Below are 21,699 nucleotides of genomic sequence, written 5' to 3' on the forward strand. Positions count from 1 at the left end.
CTAATACCACAAGTCCCGCCCCCGCCCCCGACCCCGTCACAGCCCCTGAAACCAGTCCCAGTACAACTACTAGTTCCCTAAACGTTGCAAACGCACTAATCCAATTGGCAAGCGCCACAACTCACACGCTGTCCGCCAAGGCGAACGCAGCAGCAACAGCAACACATGCAGCAGCGCTGGCAGCAACCAGTGCTCTACTTCCGGTTGCAACGGCCGTAGTCGATAAGCTAACGACGACAACAACAGCAGCAGCGGAGACACCAGCAGCAACATCGGATGTTGCTGCCGTAAACCCCTATGTTGCACGTGCAACACCGGCAGCAACAACAGTAGCAGAAGCAGCAACAGCAGCAGCAGCAGAAATACCTCCGGCAGCAACTCACACCGAAACGACAACAACTAGCAGCAGCAGTGGAGAGGTGGTGGCATTGCCCACCGAAAATACCGGTGCGGTACGACGCACCACAACAACAACCACAACCGTAACGACAACAACCACAGTTGAAACGCCATCGACAACTAGCAACACAACGACAACGACAACAACCACAAGCAGCAACGAACTGCAAGAACAACGCCAGAAGGTGAACATCACATTGAGCCTTCGTTTATTCATAATTCTAATTTTTGCAGCTTTTCTGTGTGGTTTCGGTATTTGTTCATGGCTTTTATACGGCAATCGATCGTGTTGCTGTTGTGGCCAGGTTCCGACCAACGGACGCTGCTGCGGCAACACATTGCAACAGGCAGCAGCAGCAGATCAGGGAAATTGCCCGCCGTGAAGTTGGTCCGGGCCTGGCCATAATGGCAATGGATAATGCAAATGCCTAACTACTAACGTAAATTGATAATCGAAAACATGTTTTGAGTTTTTATGTTTTACTTAAGTTTTTCATTTTTATTATATTTGTATTGTATGTGTTGTTGTTTTTTTTGGCTAAACGCATCCAATAGGCTTATGTTTTGAGTTTGTATACCTGAACGAAAAAGTTACTATACCTTTATAAAAGCACCTAACTTAGACGTAACCCAAATATGTAGATTTGTTGTAACTTAGTTCCTTTTACTAATTGATATTAACCTTTGTAAAAGCCCAGTAATCAGAGACTACTAATGGTAGTGATAATAATAAAATCTATATTAACCAACTTGCACGTTTTAATACCGAGCTGATCTATATCCCCAGCGTATACGTAGTTTTCTTCGCAGATTTTTCACACACGAGAGCACAAAACACAAGCACACAGAATCACGCATATCGAGCACTTTTCCTGCCACCCTCCCCCCACACGACACAGTGCCGCACAAAAGTGTGTGTACACGCAATTACCGGGTTCCCAAATGCAGAAAATGTCCATTATGTGTACCGCACGTATATACGCGTATGAGTTCATTGCCTCGCCTACCGCCCTGCTATCAGGAATTTGCGCGCAGAGTACTCCCTGCCACAGCTATAAATACCCTACCCAACCGTTCAGATGCGATCCCATCCCATACGATACGATCCGATACGATCCGATCCATGCGGTGCAGGCCGTCTTATTTGCTCGAAAATAGTCTCCCGTTCATTTTAGAATTTTTAGTCTGCAACTTGCAATGAACGCGTTGGGTTTGACTGCGAATCCCGAAGAAGTATTTCTTTCAAGAATCTAAATATTTTGTTAGTGCCAATGTGTGTGTGTAGTGCATTAAGAGTAGGTAAACAAGATCTGAAAAGAGTTATTTCGAGGATTATTCTGAGTTTGTAATATACAAGTATAACGAAAGAAAGTAAGTCTCTTTACCATTGCATTTAATTTTCCAACATTACCTAAAGACAGGCAGTAAGAACCGCATATTCTGGTACTTTTGTCTATCCGCCTACCGCCATTTAAAATAAGATAATTATTTATGCCAAATGCATGTGTTACGTTACTTTAAACGAAGTTAAGTCATAGAGCTAGTGTTATTTTTAAAAGCATTTATTCGCATTCCCTTCAAAAAAAAAAAAAATAAAACATCTTGTTGTATGGCTGTGCATTGCATACATTTGAATTTTATAAATACCTACATATAACTTTTCTACTTCATGTACATATGTTTTATATGTGTATAGAAGCCGGCCACAAATATTTACATCAATTTCGTTCTCTAGCAATAATCCTCCAGAAATTGCAATCTTTATTAATATTAACACACTTTCTACACCGTTTCCCCAAAAACCAAAATCACTTACAAAAACTATAGGATCTAATTACGCAAGAGCTCGACGAACTGCTCCAATCGCTTTCGAGCGTCGAGGATGGCATCGCCAACATGAACCAGAGCAGCCTGGATGGCATGCTACATGGATTGAAGGTAATAATATTATTAATCTAAGGCCGAAATAACACCACCTTTTTGGATGCTTGATTTGGCATGTACTCAAAGTAGTTAGATTAATTTGAATTAAAATATCTACTCACACCTTGTACATAACTTTTGTAAACGATTATTGGATGCTGGCGTGTGTCAGAGAACTTTAATAACTCAATCGCATCACTCCATAAAGAATCGTACATATTTTGTTAGGCTGTTATTTTTGTATCAACAGAATACCGTTTAGTTGTTAGTTTTGTCCAGTTGTAGTGGTCGAACCTTTGTCTGTCTAAGTAATACACTTTTCTAGGCCCAAAATCCAATTGTATTGTTACGTAGATTTGTATATTTCGAAACAACATATATCTGAAACACATATTTTACACGCCCGATGTACAGCTAATCCAGAGCAATCTCGAAGTACACGAAAGGGACGCCATCGAGTTAAAGAACCAGGCGAAGAAATTACCCACGGATCCGGCTACCGAACGGTTGCTCAACGACACCGTGGACCGTATTGACTTACTACTACGCCGCACTCAGCAAGGCATCACCATGATAGCGGTGAGTGGTTAAGATCTACGTCTATAACTATCCGTACTAATAATCCCTCATTCCGTTCAGAATGCTATGCATGGTCAGAAGAAGCGCCAGCAGGAGATCGACGAGTACCAGCAACATCTGCTGGAGCTGGAGCAATGGATTATCGAGGTATCCGCCGAGCTGGCTTCCTTTGAACCCACCTCGGACAGCAGCACGGATGAGCAGGTGCTCAAGTCGCAGGTGGAGAGGAGCCAGCAATTGCTGCGCACCCTCAAGGATCGCCAGCAGTCCATGGAGGATTTGGTGGAGCAGACGCGCCAACTGCAATCCCATCCCGATGTTTCTCCCTTGGCTGACACGCTGATGGAGCAGCTGCAGAGCATCATTACCATTCTGCGGGAACAGGTCACAGTGGCCACCAAGCGCATCTTTACCATTGAAAAGCGCATTGTGGATTTGCGAAAGGCCAAGAGCGAGGAGGCGCAACGCCAGCGTGTGCTTGCCGATTCACTCATCAAGCCACCAACCGAAGCTCCAGCGAGTCCAGAGGCGCATGAATCCATCGAGTCCAACGAGAACACCATCGACTCGAGTTCCATGCCCGAAGAGGAGATCAAACCGACTGGAGTGTATGTGGAGACGCAGACATCGCTCAGCCTGCAGCAGCCGCCAGTTCAGGTGGTGACCACCACGACTGTGGAGGCCCAGACCAGCTTCAAGGAGCCAGCGGTAGAAACCGCAGAGGTGGCTCTACAAACCCAAAAGGAACGTTCGCCCACCGAAAACATTATGGTAACACAAACGGTGCATCATGGCCAGGAAACGATCCAGATCGACACGACTCGCAACAAGGATGTGCCCGATGAACCCGAAGATGTCCAGATTGAGGCTCGCTACCATCAACGACCCAAGGGCGATGTGGACCGCGCCACCGAGCTGATCCTGAAAAATGTACCTCAGGCATTCGAAACCACTTTCGTGGAGCCAGATGAGACGACCACCGAAGTGATTGTGGGACCTGATGGCACCAAGCACATAGTACTCAAGAAAGTAACTCGTACCCGCCAGCAAGTTGTACAGCAGCAGCAGATTAGCTCAATTGAGACTATTAGCGATTCAGATGGTAACATCGAGGTTCACTCCACGGGACAGATTAATCTGGAGAATGTGCACACCACGGACACCAAAGCTGATCCGGAGGAGGGCAGTGTCCACACAGTAATCACACAGCAAACGCGTGGTGCTGTTGTGGATTCAACGCAGCCCGAGGGTGTGATCTTGCAGGAATTCGAAACCGAGCCAACTATTGAGACGTACGAAGAAGTGATTGCCCCAGGCTCGCAGGCACAACTGATTCCCATGCAGCCGGGAGATGTGCAAACCCAAGGCACCATCCGAGCAGTAGTTCAGCAGGTGACCCGTAAGGTGATCCGCAAGACGCGCAAGATAATCAAGCGAGTGGTTATCATCGACGGAAAGGAGCACATCACTGAGGAAGTGGTCGAGGAGCCAGAGGAAGTGGAGATCACCGAGGAGGAGACAGCACCGCATATCAACGTAAATATTGTGCGAACCGTTGACGGAAAGGTGGTGAGCGAGGAGGAGTTCCAGCGAATGATGCAGGAGCCCGGAGTTCTAATCGAAGAAGTTGCCACGGATCTGCAAAAGCCGACAGCAGAGCCGCAGCAAGAGGTATTTGATATTGAGTCTACCCAAGTCACCACCACCACAAGAACTACAACCGCAACCACACAAGAACAAGAACAGCCAGAACAACAGACACAACCAACAACAACAGAAACGACTAAAGAAGCACCAGTAGAGTTGCCAGCACCTCAAGTAGATGTTGAACAACCCGTAGTTGTTGCCACTACCAGTCCCGTTCATGTTCCAACAGCGGATGTAGTCGAGCCCAAGGACTCCTCACCGACATCCACTACCGCAGCTGTTGTAGATGTCGAAGCAGTGGTTGAAGATATCAACGAGATTTGGCCACTGGAACATCACCTGAAACCCACCAACATTGACTTCTCCCAGCACGTCGAAGAATTGGCAGCACCAGCAGCGGTCACAGCAGAGACTGAAGCATCCATGCCAGTAGAGGAAATTTGGCCGACAAGTCCAGAAACCGGAAACTCATTGACCCTGGAGCAGTACGAGTTTGAGCCACAATCACCACATGAAGAGAGCACAAAATCTGATCTAGTTAAGCCCCAAGAGACTGAACCGCAAGTTGTTGCTGAAACTAAGCCAGAAGGCATTACCACTGGAAGTATTACCATTACCAAGACTACAACCACCATCACAAGCTCCACAGAAGTACCGGAGGAAACTCTTGTCCAAAATGTGCCTGCCGATGAACAACAGCCTCCTGCAAACAAAATCAAGACTGACATTCAAAGTTTCCTTGAAGCCGAACAGACTTTGGCCGCAGCTCTAAAGGAGCAGTCTTCAACTCCGACTGGAGCTTCGGTTGCTGAAGATGTTCAGACTCAGCCTGAGGAAATTGTTCTTGAGGAAAGGACTGTTGAAATTTCAACCATCAAGACTGAAGAGAATCAACAAGAGCCAGTTATAGTGGAGGAAGTGAAATCACTCCCTGTAGAGCCTGAACCAGTAGAACCAGAGCTGGAGGAAGTGGCCATTGCAATTGTTGAGCAGACTGAGGAAAAGCCAGAAGAGCCCGTTATTGAGAAACAACCAGCTTCTGGCCCAATCGACCTGCGTGCCGCCACTCAACTCTTCATCTCTGGAGAGGCCGCAGCTTCAACGGCTCCACAGAAAACCTTCCAAATCTCAGCACCCTCTCTGGAGGACAATGGCGCTGGTGTGCTGAAGGTTGTCCTGGGCAAGGAAAGTACCAACGAAGAGGATACCGCAGCTCCAACTACCGGCAAGGTTAGCATGACCATCATTGAGACCGCTGCTGCTCCCGCCGCCGACGCCAAGCGGCGTCGAAAGAAAAAGAAGAGAAGAGATACAAAGCACGAGGAGGAGCTTGAGCAAGAACAAGAGACTGAGCCGGAACCAGTTGCCGCCGTTAAGGAGCCTGAGGTGAGCTCTGATGTGCCTGTTTCTCCGGAGGATTCACCACGCGATACCGTTCGTCATGAGTCCATTGTTGAGATTAGTCCCGATAGCGATTTATCCAGCATTGAGATTGACACGAAAGTGAAGATTGTGGAGGATGCCGTTGTATCTTCACCATCGGAGTCGCCACGAACGCCAATGGTCGAGCTGGTCATTCCCACTGAGGTTGTTGAGTTAGCTTTGGTCGAGGATGAGGAACAACAGACCACACCGCGTATTCCATCGCCCACTGAAAAATCGGAAGTCGAGCAGGATATTAAATCCGTGCAGACTTCACCACAGCATCAACCCAAATTAGATGAGACTGCAGTGCAGACGAGTCTAGAGGTGCAGCCGGATAACCAGGAGAATGAATCGCAAACACTCATTGTCGAGATAACGGAGACTGAAGCACAAACCACTCCGCGAAGCGAGGAGCAGTCGGTGGCTGTTGAGATTTCCACCACTGAGATTCAAACCGATGTGAGTGGCCAGCCAGCTGAAACTGTAGAGATTTCCAGCCAAACTACCGTGACCACCACTATCGAAAAGGAACTGCAGACCACGCCAAAGGATTCTCCTCGAGCACCAGAAGCAGGCAGCAGTGATGTGGTGGAATCTCTGGTGCAGGATTTGGTTAAGGATATGACTACCGATCTGCCAGTGCGTACAAGCGAACAATCTACCGTGACTGAAACTACCACAACCACTGAGACCCATGTGCAGACAACCACTCCGGAGCCAAGGGAACAAACTGAAGTCATTAAACCGGAAACTGCACATGAAGAAACCTCAACCGTTGAACTTGTGCAGTTCGCGGATGGTGAGATGCAAACCACGCCTCCTGGAGATCAGCAACCCGCATCTTTAGATGATAGTTCTCTGACAGCCACTTCGATATCCGTTTCGGAACCCTATGAACTGGAGGTCAAGACTACGGTGGCCATTCCCGCTGATTCGGATACATCTGTGGCTGAGCCAACGGTCTATGAATACACACAGACCATGCAGCTGCCGAAGCAGGAGAAGAAATCCAAGAAGGACAAGAAAAAGAAGCAGAAGAATGTGCCTGAAGTGGAGCAGCAGCTGCCAGAGGATCAACAGATCAGTGTGACCGTTGAAATCGCACCAGAGTTACTATCTGAGTCCGGCATTGTGGTATCCACCAACCAGCAGATTGAAGATGTGCCTCATGTAACACCCGTGGTAGACACTCCCATCGAATCCGAAGAAGTGGAAACGCCCAAAGCTCAAAGAGTGCAACTTCAAATCACCAAGACCACTGTCTACGATGAGTATCCCGATCTGCCAGTGCATATAACTGAGCAGAACAAGGTGCTCATTGCATCCCAGCAGAGCAAACGATCCGGAGCAGGACCCACATCCTCAGCGGTGACCATCGAAGAGGTGGGCTCACCCACGGAGGAGTTGGTAGTGCCCATCACCCCGGGACCAGACAATCTGAGTGGCGAGCCCCACAACATCTGGTTCAGTGCCACCACCAGTGTGGATAAGACACCCATTGAGCTCTCCCAGGCTTTAATTATGAGCGAGAGTTTGCAGCATTATCCAGGACAACAGAAACTGACCCAGGAGCCAATCCTGATTTCCACGAAGGAGGCCATTGGTGACCGCATCAAGCAGCTCAAGCAGGCGTCGCCCCAACAAGCCACTCCACTGAGCAATGTCCTCCACTTGGCCACCTTATCTGAACAGATTAAGGAACTGCCCACCGAGCAACGCATCTTGGAGGTCAACGAAGGTCTCAAGGATCTCGATGTTGCCATTAAGAATGGTGATAAGACTGTGATTCAAACCACTGTGATCACGGTTATCGAGAAGGTATCAACTTGGTTGGAAACCATCGAGTATCGCGTGTACCTCATCAGGCAGAACTCTAATGAGGGACCCTCCGAAGAGAAGCTGGATAACTATAACCAACTAAATGACGAGCTTAGCACCATCAAGCAAAATGTCGTCCAACTTGAGCGACAATTGTCCAAGGCTGAGCCGGAACCACAGTTGCTGCAATGCGTGGATAGCCTGAAGGAGCATGTGGATGCAGTGGAGCAGGTTACACAACAGAACCAGGTGCAGGACAGCAATGATCTGGACAAGTGGCACAACTTCGAGGTACTTTTGTACAACGTCTCCTCCGTTTTGGCCGACCTGCAGCAGAGCTACGATCTTTTGATCAACCAGGAGTATCCTTTGTCCGCTAAACTGGCCCAGTTGGACGAGTTGGAGCAGCAGCATGAGGCGGCGCAGCAGCAACTTGCGCATCTCTGTCAAAACGCTCGAGCTTTCCAACGCGATTTTCCAGGCAAGAAGATGCCGCAGGATGTGCACAATGCGTTCGAGACCAGCAAGAATATTGCCAACAACATTCAGGCAGAGCGCGAGCGTGTGCTTCAACTTCAATCCCTAGCGGAGGAGTACGAGCAGACCCTTAAAGAGTTCACCAAAATCACGGTTCTTGCCGACAAGCTGGTGGAGAGTCCAATTGTATCCAGTTCCCTCGAGCAGCTAAACAACGAGGTGCAGAAACAGAGGAAGTTCTTCGTAAATCTCAGCCACTGTCGCGCCATGTTGGAATCCCTGGAGGAGAACATCGATAGTGAGACCCGCGAGAAGCACTCGGAGTTGCACAAGGAGCTCTACAACAGAGCTACCAGTCTGCTGGACAAGGCATCCGAAAGGTCCTCCAAATTGGTGCAAGCTGCCTCCCGTTGGACTGTGCTGGAGAAGGGCATGCGAGATGAACTGCAATGGCTTCAGGTGGCTCAGCAACGAGTTCCCGACTTATCTGCCGTAACTTCCGCAGACTACGATCAATACACCACTCTGTACCAATCCCTGAGCAATGATATCTCACATCACTATGTGAAAATGACACAGCTTTCGGGAATAGCCAACAAGTTGCAGCTTTTGGTGCAAGCCCCCAATCTCGTAGAGGAAACCAATGAGGCGTTGATAGTGCTACTCAAACTCCGCGAGGAGGTTGCTCTCTACCTTCACCGCCTTCTGGTCTTCAAGGAAATCTGGGTGCAGTACGAACAGCAAACGGATAAGCTGGAGGCCTTTGTACGCGAAGCAGAGCAGGAATTGAGGAACATCCAGATACCCTCGCAGCCCACTCACCAGCCCATCGAGCACATGCGTCAATTCTGGGAGATTAAGGCCCGTTTCGAGCTCCACAATAATGTGAGAACCGATACGGGTCTGAGCTTTGAGAAATCCCTGCAGGTTATCCCCTTGGCGGACGAGATGCTACAGCGGCAGTTCCATGCCCAACTGGAGGATCGCTGGCAGGCAGTGGCCCAGGCCATTGAACTCATTCAGCACAACATTGTGGAATGCCTGTCGTCGGAGGATGTGCCCGCTGACGAGAAGCTCAAAATGGTAGAGCGAGAGCTGCAGGAGATCTACCTGACCATGACCAGCATGAAGGGAGTCATCAAGAACGAGGAGGAGCTCTGTCTGTACATCGAACGAGTCCAAGTGCTACGCACTCGCGTCGGATTCATTGGCAACGAGCTTGGCAGGATCGGACTGCAAGAGCCCGCCATTGAGCCGGAAAAAGTTGGTGAGCTATTCTCGCTCTCGCACAAGATAAGTACCCAGATTGCCGAGGAGCTAGAGGGTGCATCTGTGCTGCGCGACCAACTGCAGGCCATCCAGGAGGGCATTAGCAATCAACGCAAACACCAGGCCAAGATCTCGGTCATTTTGGATGAATGTGAAGCCGCCGAGCGCCAGGGAGCAGATGTTCTCGAAAAGGCCGTCGCCGATTGCCAGGCCGCCGGCGAGGAGCTGGTGATCAGCTGGCAGGAGATTATGCGAATCCGCCAGATGCTCCACACCCTGCCCATGCGCCTCAAGATGTCCGTTTCACCGGTTAAGTTGGAGAGGGACATCTCCCAATTGCAGGACGACCACGCCTTCCTCGAGAGCAAGTGCACCAACATAATGGCCATCCTGAGGAGCCGCCTAGCCGTCTGGCTGCGCTATGAGCGTCAGCTGGAGCTGGTCCACGGATCCGTCCAGGAAACCGACTTCATGATGGAACTCATCCGGGTGCACGGTCAAGTGGACTACGAGCGCCTGCGCAAAGCAACTGAACGTTTGGAGGTAAGTTTTTAGCTCACAATTTTATGACTTTGTTTACGCGCGCGTTTAGGGATCGATTTGTATCTCAGATATATTTGTATCTTTCAAAATGCGCTACCTGCTGAGCGGAATTTTTGCGAACAGCTTATCAGCTTAGTTTTCCCAGAGGAAAATTAGAAATAAAATCCGCTACATATTTGTAACGCGCCTCATTCATTTTCCGATACTCGAAACAGAAACATCATCTATACGTTTTGTTCTAAATAATAATTTAATCATTTAAATTTTAAAATTTATTCAATACTATTTGCGAAGCAAAGACTTTCATGTAGAATGTAAATTTAAAAAGCTATCGGTCGTCAAACTTTCGGCAAGCTTTTTCGTAAGCTCCCGCCGCATGTGGAGCTCTTTACGTAGCAAGTTTATCGCGGCCCCAGTTGACGTTAACTTCGAACCGAGCGCGTATCTCCCGTCGCGGTCGGAATCCCATATACAACTAGACTAATCCATCTTTATACGTGCAAATTAACCCATCGCAGGGACTGGCTGGCGATCTGCATAACCGCGAGCAACTGATCGATGAGCTGAAGGGTGCCGCCAAACCGCTGATCGAGAGCTGCGATGTCCAGATTGTCGAACAGATCGAGTCCGCTGTCCAGGAGGCGGTAGTCGCCTGGAATGACACCAGCGAGAATCTGCAGCAGCTGCGAACCCGCTACCAAAGAGCCGTCGAACTGTGGGATAAGTATCGCAACGCCTCAGCCGCCGTCAAGAACTCCATTGACCAGCAGATGGATGCGGTCAAGTCGCTGGAGCAGCCCCTGGATGCCCTGCAGCACGCCAAGGTGAGTGCCCACAAATGCCGTGACCCGTCCGGCACACGGGTCGTATGAGTGATTTATATCGCGTGTGGGCGACAGTGATGCCAACGACCTGTTTGTCACATAGGTAAAATCGAACCGGAAATATATAATAATTGAACAAACAACAGAGACAGAAAATCGGTTAATAATTTGTGCATTCTAAGTACAAAGATATATCGATTGGTTTGTTATTTAAAGTCAATTAATCTAATTTAGTTTGAGCATATTTCAAGTGTAGTGTAACATAAGGTAAGGTAAGGTAAGGTTTTTTGAGATCTTTTGGGAACATAAGTTATCTAGATAAGAGGCTCTTCTAAAACTGATAAATCCGCCTTAGGTGCACATATCTTTTTTTTATTTTTGGCGGCTAACTAGGACAGAAATGGGGCTCTTTAATTGGCCACTGGGGACGCGGGTGTTCCAACTAGTAATTACATTGATTTTCTCCGTAGTGCTCGCCCTATCAATTTTTTTGGGCGCGTCAATGTAATCGGTTCGTAATAGTTCCGCCGTGAATGTACATATATGAGCTAACTTGGCCGGGCTGTGTTTGTGTCATAAATTATGTTTTGGGTAAATATGACCGACATCGTACGTACGATTTCCTTTTCGGCATTTACTTAAAAAATTAACGCATACTCGGATCGCCGTTTTGTGTTTATTGATCATTAGGGTCATTATATTATGGTAGGGGGCCCAACTCGATGGTGTAATTATATTTTCGGACAGGCGACCAACTGTCATTTCACACAGGAGAGTTTATCAACCCGCTGCTGTTGGGTGGCTATATTTTCGTATTATTATAGTATTTTATGTATACATAATCAGCTTTATCAACAGCAGCAGTAGGAGCAGCAGCTGAAAAACAGCGGGAACAGGTTCGCAAATGCCTTGAGCTCCGAAAGAAGATAAATGTGGAAAAAGATAGACAGACACAGAGCGAACAATACCTAATCTATGTTGGTATTTTCAATGCCAGTTTTCTAAGCGTTTGTTTGCTTATGTAGCTCCGTGATAAAGCATCGCCAAATACTTGCCAGATGATATCATAGGGCGGACATTACAAAGGGCATTAGAGAACAACTTATGCGTCGGCAAGTGGTGGTGACCCGTTTTCCCCTCGAATTGAAATCGAAAGTGCGCCGGGCACTCACAGCCCTAATTACCATTGGCGAGCAGGGAAATGCACTCGACAACACAATTGATAAGGGTCTGAGGCACGAAATGGAACACCAGCCCGGCCGGCTTGGGCTAAATACATTCGTCGTTGTGGTCGTCGTCGAGTTAAATATAAACCAGTGACATTTTGCCAGGCATCCAATATAATTGGGGTATGTTTAGTTCAGAAAGAGCTTTTCGGTGGCGAGAAAGAACAGAAAGTATTAGAAATAGTTAGGCAAAAGGCAAAGGGAATGTTAAATGAATACAATTGATAGATGACTTCTATTGAGATGGTTTTAAGTTGATCATTTAAGCTAATCACTTGTTTAGAGGAACAAAAACGAGTGATTATACCCTGGACTTCATTAACTAAATTGGCCTCCATATCTCTACATTTACACAGGTTTGCCAAGACAACCTGACGACCCAGAATGACAGAATCTTGGAGTTGCGCGACATTGTGGCCAAGATCGCCGCCGATGTGGGCCTGGATGCCTCAGCGCTCATGCAAGGTGAATTGGATGCACTGGGTCAGCGATTGGCCGAGTGCAAGGATGCCATCACCACGCTGGCCAACGTGGCCGAGACGCAGGACAAGGAGCGCAAGGAGCTCGACAAGGAGGTGACTCTGGCCAAGGCCTACTTCAACAATGTGCAGCAGGTGAGTGAGAGGCGAATGAATGAAATTGTGTTAGTACACGGAAGTAGGACGTGTATCCCACTGGGATTAGACCCATCTATCCTGACCAGCTATCGATTGTGGCGTCGAATAGATGGATATTTTGCATATGCTAGCTTGGGCTTGGCGTGTGGAAATTCCCACACTAACAAATACCGATTAGCCGGCAAATGTTTTTGCTGTTGTGCTTGAAGCTTGTAGTTGTTAATCCAATACGAAGGACATGCTATTTTAAGTGGGTTAAAAGTTGAAAAAGTTTTTGTGTATCCTGGCTGGTAGCCCACTCACCGTGGTCCCAGTGCTCCTGCCCATCATTATTGATTGATCAGAGGCGTGAATATAATTTTTGAGAGTACGATTCCCCAGTGAAAAACTTATAAAATCGTAATTGACACTTGCTGGCCCGTGGGAAGGTTGATAAATTTTTAATGACAATATGTGCATATATGTGTTCCATGTTTTGGTCTTTGGGGCTAGGAAACTTATTGCGGACTATTTCTGTTTTGCACTTCATTTCATTTATCAAACAACTAATTCACTTCCCTGGGGAACGGAAGTTGAGCATTTTATGAAATTACAAATAAATTAGTTCTGTGATAAGCGCATTCTTTAAGAGCTCTAAAGAGCTTTCCCCTTTTAAATCAATGCCACCATAAATATAAACGGAAGCTTGGCTGATTAACGATCGTACAGTTTTACGATTCATTCAAAAGAGGGGGCATAAACAAGTGATTTCATTGATAGGTGGTGGCATACAAGTGCCTTTACAAATTAACGTACCAAATTGGGCATTTTTTGGTAGAACTTTCCAAGCACCTTGCACCACGGTGGGCTCATTTGCATGGCACATGCCAACCAGTTTGGATTTCCCCCGGCTCCCTTTTCCGCTCACAGTCCAACTCCGCCGCCCACTTTTGGCCCCCTCATCGACGCCTCAGACAATTGAAGTTGGTCACTGGGAGCGCGTGTCGTTGGCATGAGGTCATTGCCAGTTGGCGGAAAGAGTTGCAATGTGCCACAGCCACAGCGATTCCCATTGTCTTGGAAGCCATGCAGTAGTGGACAGACGGACGAATGGTAACCGGAGACCTGCGAGCAGCCATATTAGGGTCAGGCCAATTAGCGATGCACGAAGCATATTCAAAGCTGACCACTGAATGAATGAATAAATAATAATTGTTTTCGTTTGCCTCCTTGCAGGACATATCCCGAGAGGCACCGCAAAATCCCAAAGAAAGCGAGGAGCAGCTGGCCGCCTTGCGAGCCCATCTCCAGACTTTGGCCCGAACGGAAGAGCAACTGCGTCAGCTGAAGGAACGCCATCAGAATAGCGAAGTAGCACCATCGGTGGCCAGCAGCGATGATGACGGCATCCTGGAGGTTCTAGCCCTGTGGCAGAAGATTTTCCAGGACACCTTCCAGGAGTATCATCGCCTGTCCACGCGACTCGCCCGCAGCCAAAACAGTTCGGAGGCTCTGCGATTGTGGAGGCAGTACCTGCAGCACGTCCAGTCCTTCCTGTCCTGCGCCATTCCCGAGGATTACAGCAGCCTGCGAGAGCAGCAGCAGCTGTGTGCCATCCACCAGAACTTGCTCATCTCGCAGCAGAGTGTGCTTTCCGAGACACCACTGGAATCGGAGCTATCGGAGCAGTACAAGGCTCTGACCAACCTGCACAATGAAACCCTCTCGAGGATCATGCAGCGCAATGGTGAGCTGGAACGGCGAGTTAGTGGCTGGAATGCCTACCGCCAGCAGCTGGCAGCCCTTTTGGACTGGCTGCGTCAACGGGAAGCGGAACGCAATGCCCTTCAACTGCGCTACATTCACCTGAAGCGAGTGCCCCACCTGAAGCACCGCCTGGATGCCATGATCCAGCAATTGGATCAGGGAGAACAACAGAGCAAGGCTTTGCAGGAGCAGCAGCAGGAGCTGGCCAGGCATTGTGACGACGCGCTGGCCACCGCCATGCGAATGGAGCAGGCCAGCATTGGTCAGCGGATAAGCAATCTGCGCGCAGCCCTAAAGACCTGGCAAGGATTCTTGCAGCGCGTTACCCAGCTTTCGGAAAGCTACGAGCAGCGAGTTAACCAGTTGCAGCAGGAATTCGGAGCAGCACAGAAGCTTCTGGATGCCAACAGCGAATCTCTGCCCACTCAGCCAGCGGCAATTGAGCAACTACTGGGATCCCTGCGTGCGCAAAGGGTCCAACTTGGTGCCCAAGTCTCCGCTCTGGAGAGTCTCACTGTGACCCAGGAGGAGCTCAAGGAGTGCATCAGTCCCCACGACATGAAGACCATTCGCCAAAGGAACTGGTTGCTCTGGCAGCAGCACGCCGATCTGGACTACCAGCTGGCCAACCTGATCAACTCGATTGAGGAGCGGCTTTCCCTACTGTCCAACTATCAAATCAGATACGATCGCATCTCCCAGTGGCTGCAACGTTTGGAACAGCGTGTGGAAAAGGATGCTGATGTCACTGCCATGACAAATCCCGAACAGGCAGCCAAGCAGCTGGAGCAGCAGGTGAATTCCGAGCTGCAATTGAGGGACAAGGAACGGGAGTGGCTTCTATCCACCAGCCGGGAACTGCTCACCCTCTACTCCGAGCCAGAAGTGCGATCCCAGGTGCAACAACAGAGTGACTCCCTCATCGATCGCTGGCAGCGTCTCAAGTATTTGGCCAAGCAGAAAGCCACCAAGATAGGAGAGCTCAAGATGACACTTCTCCGTTTGGAGGAGCGAATCGCTCTGATCCGCGCCTGGCTTTTCGAAGTCGAATCCCAACTGGACAAACCCTTGAATTTCGAAAGCTACACACCGAATGTGATCGAGGCCAAGCTAAAGGAGCATGAGCAAATCCAACGCTCCATTGAGCACCACAGCAGCAATGTGGGCGAGGTCCTTAATCTCGTAGAGATGCTCCTCAACGATGCGGACAGCTGGCGCACGCAGGTGAACACTTCTGGATTAGCTGCCTCAGCTCAGAATCTGGAGCAGCGCTGGAAGAATGTGTGCAGCCAGTCGGCGGAACGAAAGGCCCGCATCCTGACCATTTGGAATCTTCTCCAGCAGCTCATCAAACTTACTGCAGAGCATAAAAATTGGCTGGGAAAACAAGAAAGCCAAATTGCCGGCTTCGAAAGAGATCAGAAGTCCCACAGCAAGCATAAGCTGGAGGAGCGCCAGATGGAGCTGAGAGCCAAGCTGGAGGAGCTGGAAAGTCAGTCGGTGAATCTTCGCCAGCTGGAGCAGATCTATGCTAAGCTGGCCATGAGTGCTGGCGTCGAGCCGGAGAACATCCAGAAACTGACACTGCCCACCAAGGTGATGGTGAGCATGTGGCGCCAGTTGACGCCACGCTGCCATGCCCTGTTGGATGCCATCGACAAGGATGCCAAGCTAATGCGAGAGTTTAACAACGCACAATTGGAAGCCACCAACTCGCTGAATGCCATACAAAAGGCTTTGGAACAATTGCCCAGCGCAGAGAATCAACAGACCTCCAAAGCGGAGCCGAAAGCGGTGCTCCAACGTCTGGAGAGTCTAGAGAAGAAGTTGCAGGACGCACAACAACATGTCCAGCAGGCGGATAACCTGGCCCAGGAGGCCAAGACGAGGACCAAGCAGCAACCCCAACTGAAGCAATTGTTGGAACTTGTGTCCGCCTATACCACCCTTTGGCAGACGGTCCAGACCCGCATTGTCACCCTCAAGACCACCTGGCTGACCAGAGCAGCTCAGGCAGCCGCCTCTCTGCCGGTCAGTGAGGCAGCCAACGCCGCCGTCCAGGTAAACACCCTATCCCAGCGGAAACTCCGCCAGGCCCAACAGATGCAGCGGGAAACCTCCATCACGGCCAAGGATGCCTACATCATGGAGCTGCAGACGGCCATCACGGAATGCCAGAACAATCTGGACGAGCTGCAGCGCACGGTGGTGGACAAGACCCGCAAGCCGGGACCCCAGAAGATCGCCAAGCTGCTGGGCAACGCTCAGTCCTCCACCGAGTTAGTGAAGCATCTCAGCCATCTACTGCTCACCGAGTGCAAGGCAGATGACCAGGCTGCCGAGGTGGACACCGTGGCAGAGCTCACGTTGCGCTTCGATACACTGCAGTCGCAGTGGAAGGCGCGACAGCAGCACGATCAAAATGCAAGGTAAGATTTTATATTAATTATCTATATATATTTGTTGGGATATTTTTCAAGATACTTGCCAAACCAGAAAACCATTTTGATAGGAGGCAAAGTGGCATATTTGGGAATATACCTTCCCAATTGTGTCTCAAATACTCCAAAAACAACTATGTAATAGGGACGAACGGCATCCTGAATAGTGCATCATACTATAGCAGATGACTTGTGTTCGTGCACATGTTAAAAGTTTTCTAAATTTTTATATATATAATAATAGAAGTAACCCTTTTCGGTTTGGCAAGTTCTGCAACATTTTCCGCTGGTGATTTGGGACCTGTTCTTGACTAACCAATTGTTTTATTGCTTTCCATTTCGCTGTTGCCTACTTTCTCCTTATGTCAAAACACGCACACGCATATTCACACTCAAATATATAAACTTACCCATGCTTAACTCGAACCTGCGCATTCATGATGACACCAGGTGCCACCTACCTGCATCCTACAAGTACAACTGCATCCAGTAAGTGTATCTACCTGTCGGTGGGCAGTTCCGACCTCCGACCTCCTGTTGTTTGATCCTTTGTTCCATGTTCTACGTGGTTTTCCACTAGACAAAAGCTGGCAGTGGACTACAAATGGCTGCCAGTCTCCAAGGTGGCGAACAGCAAGAGGTCGCCGAGCAAACGCCCTAACTATCTAAGTTAACCTTAAAGCCAAATCAATGGACTTTGGAAAGGCGAGCTTAAGCTAACATTTAATCGATTACTACCATAATCACTATCTGCTATGATTATTCAATTACTAATTTCTCCACTTTTTTGACCAATTCTAGCGAGGTCGGCCGGCTAACGTGTCCGCTCTGCACACAGCGAAATTGGCAGCAGATCGACAACGATCTGTGGCGCCTGGAGCAGTGGCTGCAGTTCGCCGAGAGCACCCAGAAGGCCCAGTCAGCTCCACCCTCAAACATCGAGCTCCTCGAGGACGTCACGCAGGACCATCGCGAGTTCCTCCTGGATTTGGAGAGTCACAAGTCCATCATATCGTCGTTGAATGTGGTCGGTGACCACTTGGCTACGCACACTTTGGATACCGAAAAGGCGCGACAGCTGCGATCTCGTCTAGAGGCGGACAATGAGCGCTGGAACAATGTGTGCATCAATGCCACCAAATGGCAAGGTCTTCTCCAGACCGCCCTGATGGGCAACAGCGAGTTCCATCAGACCATCGGTGAGCTGGTCGAGTGGCTGCAGCGCACCGAGCAGAACATCAAGGCCTCCGAGCCCGTTGATCTCACCGAGGAGCGCTCCGTTCTGGAGACCAAGTTCAAGAAGTTCAAGGATCTGCGAGCCGAACTAGAGAGATGCGAACCTCGGGTGGTCAGCCTGCAGGATGCCGCCGATCAGCTGCTCCGCTCCGTCGAGGGCTCCGAGCAGCAATCGCAACACACGTACGAGAGGTAAGGTGTCCAGTGGGCCAGTTCCGAGGGCGGAACGAAACGATTCGTGGGTGCCGCTTGAGCTTAGGTCCTGGAGAGGTTCCAGTGTTAGTTGGGCGGAAAACAATTAAATTCTATATATTTTATATGGTTTCAGTTGGTATTCTTAGTTCATTTGACTAGCTTTAGCAATGATCACTTGGAAACTGTAGATAATTTGTGCTTTTTTGATATGTGCCCTTTCTATAAACTCCTTGTAGAATCCAAACATTAGTTTTTTATCCTTTACCCAAGAGCTTTTTCCTATTTCTCTTATTCTATTAGCAAGTAATTCGGCCTTTTAACTATCCAAATATCCCAAAACTTCCACTGTGCACTATCCACCAAAATCCTTTTCGGTAGTTTCCGCTTCAAAAATTTGAATTCACATTCTTTCAAAATTATACTAAAAAAATATCGCCAAGGATAATTAAGCCTTTTGGAACCTTCCACAACTAAACATTTTATAGCCATTTAAACTAGTAGAACGTATTTCAGCTATATACAAAATCAATCGTATCGATCGATCATTTATTTTTTGCCTCTACACATATTTTGTGTTGCCGTTTTTGTTGCGTATATTATTTTGTGTTGTATTTTTGGTACTCAAAATTCTTTCGTCCGCCCATTCTAACCCTCCATCCAAACATACACCGCCAAGAGCACATGCAAATGTTTTAAATGCTCCAGAACCCTTTCCAGATTGACCGATCTCCGGCTGCGTCTCCAATCCCTGCGTCGTCTATCCGGCATCTATATCGTCAAGCTGGGTGCCGTCCTCGGCTACGAGGGCGACAATCTCGGCGTGCCATTGCACATGTTGTCTAGTGAGGTAAGTCCAAGTGTCCCATATTCATTGCCCAACACCTTGGTTTCCTGTTCAAAAAACATGATTTGTCCAAAAAAAATGGAAAATAATTAAATTTTTGATTTGTTGATTTGTGAGCGCACCAGAAGTAAGTGAAACCCATTGGCAGTCTAACGAAAAAATATGAAAAGAATTGAAACTTATGATTTCTATTATTTTTAATTTATTTATTTTTCTTTCTTTCTTTTTTCTGTATGGCAAACATAGCTTTTGGATAATACTACATTATCAACCTCTTCCATGCAGGCCGCCGCACCCAACACAGAAAATGCAAAGTAAATATCTATAGAAATTGATTTTAAGTTTTTGAGTTTTCTCACATGCATCGTAGTTGAAAAGTATTTATTGTTTGAACAACTTGTGCACTTTATAGTTGAAACTGAAAAGAGCACGTAGTTTGTACTCAATTAGTTGCATGATAGTGCTTTAAAACATATTGAACATAAACTAATGGACTTATAATTCGAATCTTTAGCAACACCGATGGCGGCGATGCTGTCGATGGCGATGTCATCAATACCACGGTTCTGGCGCGCGGTGCACGATTCCTAGGCCGCGTTGCACGTGCCTCGCTGCCCATTCAGGCGCTCATGCTGCTGCTTTTAGGTGTGGCCACCCTGGTGCCCCACGGTGAGGACTACACCTGTATGTTCTCCAACACCTTTGCGCGCAGCCTGGAGCCCATGTTGTCGTATCCCCACGGACCGCCACCCACGTAAAGCTGTCGAGTTGCAATTGGATTAGTGCAATGAAACACGATCAAAAAAAAAGTCAAGAAACCCTATACCCTAAGAAGAACCCCCTATGAAAAACGCCCTATGAAAAAACCCAGTTTAAAGATGCCTTTTGAAAGCTAAATTTCAAGTAAGAAAAATTTAAACAAAAAAATGTTGAATATCGAAATGGAAGAGTTGTACATTTGTGTAGTTTATCACATTTTGTAATTGTATGTAATTTTATAGTCATTCGATAGCTAGAGGCATTAATAAAACAACCAATTTGTATATAACCTACTGAACCGAACAGACTCGACAAGCCGAACATGAAACACGTAAAAGAATTAAACAAAAAAATAAAAAGAAACAGAATGAACTAACTATTCAAACTAACGACAAGTAACCGAAACCCTTTTGTAAAACGATATATACATTATACATATATATTTGCACAGCAAACAATTTATATATTCATATATACCCACGTATATGATCCCAAAAAAACTATAGAGAACCCAAACATTTTGTATATAAAAATATCTAAGCTAAAACGAAATCAAAATACGCACACGAACATTTTACTCATCAACGCACGTTTTCGCATTTAGAGAGATCCTGGGCAGCAGAAAATTGCGATTAGCATCCTGCCAATTTCGTGGAACATTTTCGCAGGATATGATCTCAAGTTCCTGCTGCCAGCGATGGGCTAGAAAGGCAAACGAAATCCCAAGACAAAATCATGACCCACATAGACCAATCGCCTGGAGATCCTCATGGCAACCAATGTTCCTAGTTTCCAGCGCGTCCTTCTCCCAAACTCAGGGCTATGCTGTCAACAGTGGGCATTGACCTCCATTTGGACTCCGGCTTCTAAAGAGACCCCGTGTCAAGAAGGATCACTCTACCCAAGGCCAAGATCTCTCCCACGGCCAAGGGTTAGATGGGATAGCAGCCAGTGCGCCAGCCACAGGTCACTGGGCTCGAAATCAATCCTTAAACTCCATCCCGACACTGGGGCCTAGACATTTCAAGCATTCCTGATACTCATTTCCAAATTACCAATAGACATTGACCATCGAAGCCAGCTCTCAAAGAAAAGAAAATGGAAAACGTGCGTGCCACGAGCATTGAACAAAACGAAGCAAGTGTCCTATGCCGGTGCTAAACCAACCTACAAATTTTCTGTATAAAGAAAAAATGTAAAATGCGTATACAAAAAACAAAAATATTATGAATTCATAAAAGAAGAGATTAATTCTTTGAAAAAAAAAAATCGTAAAAATGCAATATGCATATTGACAAGTGACGTAAGTCCATCCAGTAAAAGATACCTATTTTGTTGTTAATATTTTTTGATAATCCTAATTATATTTGCCTTATACTTATCCAACTTGTTTATTACAACTATTTTCTATTATTTAATGCTTGGCCAATTATTATTGAGAAAATACATACATTTATTTATTAGGCCTATGAACGATTTACTATGTATAAAATTAAGTTTGATTTAAATGTTAAATTTGTGTACTTTGCTGCTTCTATCTGGTTATGAAATAATTAGCCGTTATCGAGTTAATATAATTTATGTAGCATTTTAAGATTTCCTTTCTTGTGAACAACTGTACCTTTATATGCATTATGATTATTAAAAAAAAAAAAAACAAATAAAAAATAAAACACATTGTTTTTTTTATACCTTTGAATTTATGTCTGCAGCTCTATTGACATAACTATA

The 21,699-nt window shown here is 47.3% G+C and overlaps 1 protein-coding gene and 4 non-coding genes across 13 annotated transcripts in view; all 5 read left to right on the forward strand.

The window, feature by feature from the left end:
- Window positions 1-21,622, forward strand: part of Msp300 (Muscle-specific protein 300 kDa) — a 106,126-nt gene extending 84,504 nt beyond the window's left edge. For 2 of the 9 annotated variants that reach the window (NM_001273159.1, NM_001201768.2), the window contains exons 19-29: window positions 2,227-2,337; window positions 2,737-2,901; window positions 2,962-10,080; window positions 10,599-10,904; window positions 12,487-12,744; window positions 13,963-16,922; window positions 17,385-17,423; window positions 17,736-18,362; window positions 19,071-19,212; window positions 19,456-19,523; window positions 19,724-20,009. In NM_001273159.1, the coding sequence (NP_001260088.1) occupies window positions 2,227-2,337; window positions 2,737-2,901; window positions 2,962-10,080; window positions 10,599-10,904; window positions 12,487-12,744; window positions 13,963-16,922; window positions 17,385-17,423; window positions 17,736-18,362; window positions 19,071-19,212; window positions 19,456-19,523; window positions 19,724-19,967 (12,039 nt within the window). In that variant the 3' untranslated portion in view covers window positions 19,968-20,009. Of the gene's footprint in view, window positions 1,149-2,226; window positions 2,338-2,736; window positions 2,902-2,961; window positions 10,081-10,598; window positions 10,905-12,486; window positions 12,745-13,962; window positions 16,923-17,384; window positions 17,424-17,735; window positions 18,363-19,070; window positions 19,213-19,455; window positions 19,524-19,723 lie in introns of those variants that run through there. The other 7 variants (NM_001201767.2, NM_001201765.2, NM_001273160.1 and 4 more) reach the window with 5 other exon arrangements.
- sncRNA:765 (small non-coding RNA 765) lies at window positions 8,091-8,136 on the forward strand. The gene has a single exon (NR_002509.1). It is a non-coding gene; the product is annotated as a small non-coding RNA 765 (non-coding RNA).
- sncRNA:128 (small non-coding RNA 128) lies at window positions 10,655-10,717 on the forward strand. Its single transcript, NR_002510.1, has one exon. It is a non-coding gene; the product is annotated as a small non-coding RNA 128 (non-coding RNA).
- Window positions 17,003-17,142, forward strand: snoRNA:Psi18S-525k. The gene has a single exon (NR_003755.1). It is a non-coding gene; the product is annotated as a snoRNA:Psi18S-525k (small nucleolar RNA).
- On the forward strand, window positions 20,825-20,981 carry sncRNA:158 (small non-coding RNA 158). The gene has a single exon (NR_002511.1). It is a non-coding gene; the product is annotated as a small non-coding RNA 158 (non-coding RNA).
- Window positions 21,623-21,699: the final 77 nt, after the last annotated feature.

This window comes from Drosophila melanogaster, chromosome 2L, assembly GCF_000001215.4.
Source record: "Drosophila melanogaster chromosome 2L".
Taxonomy (NCBI): Eukaryota; Metazoa; Arthropoda; class Insecta; order Diptera; family Drosophilidae; genus Drosophila; species Drosophila melanogaster.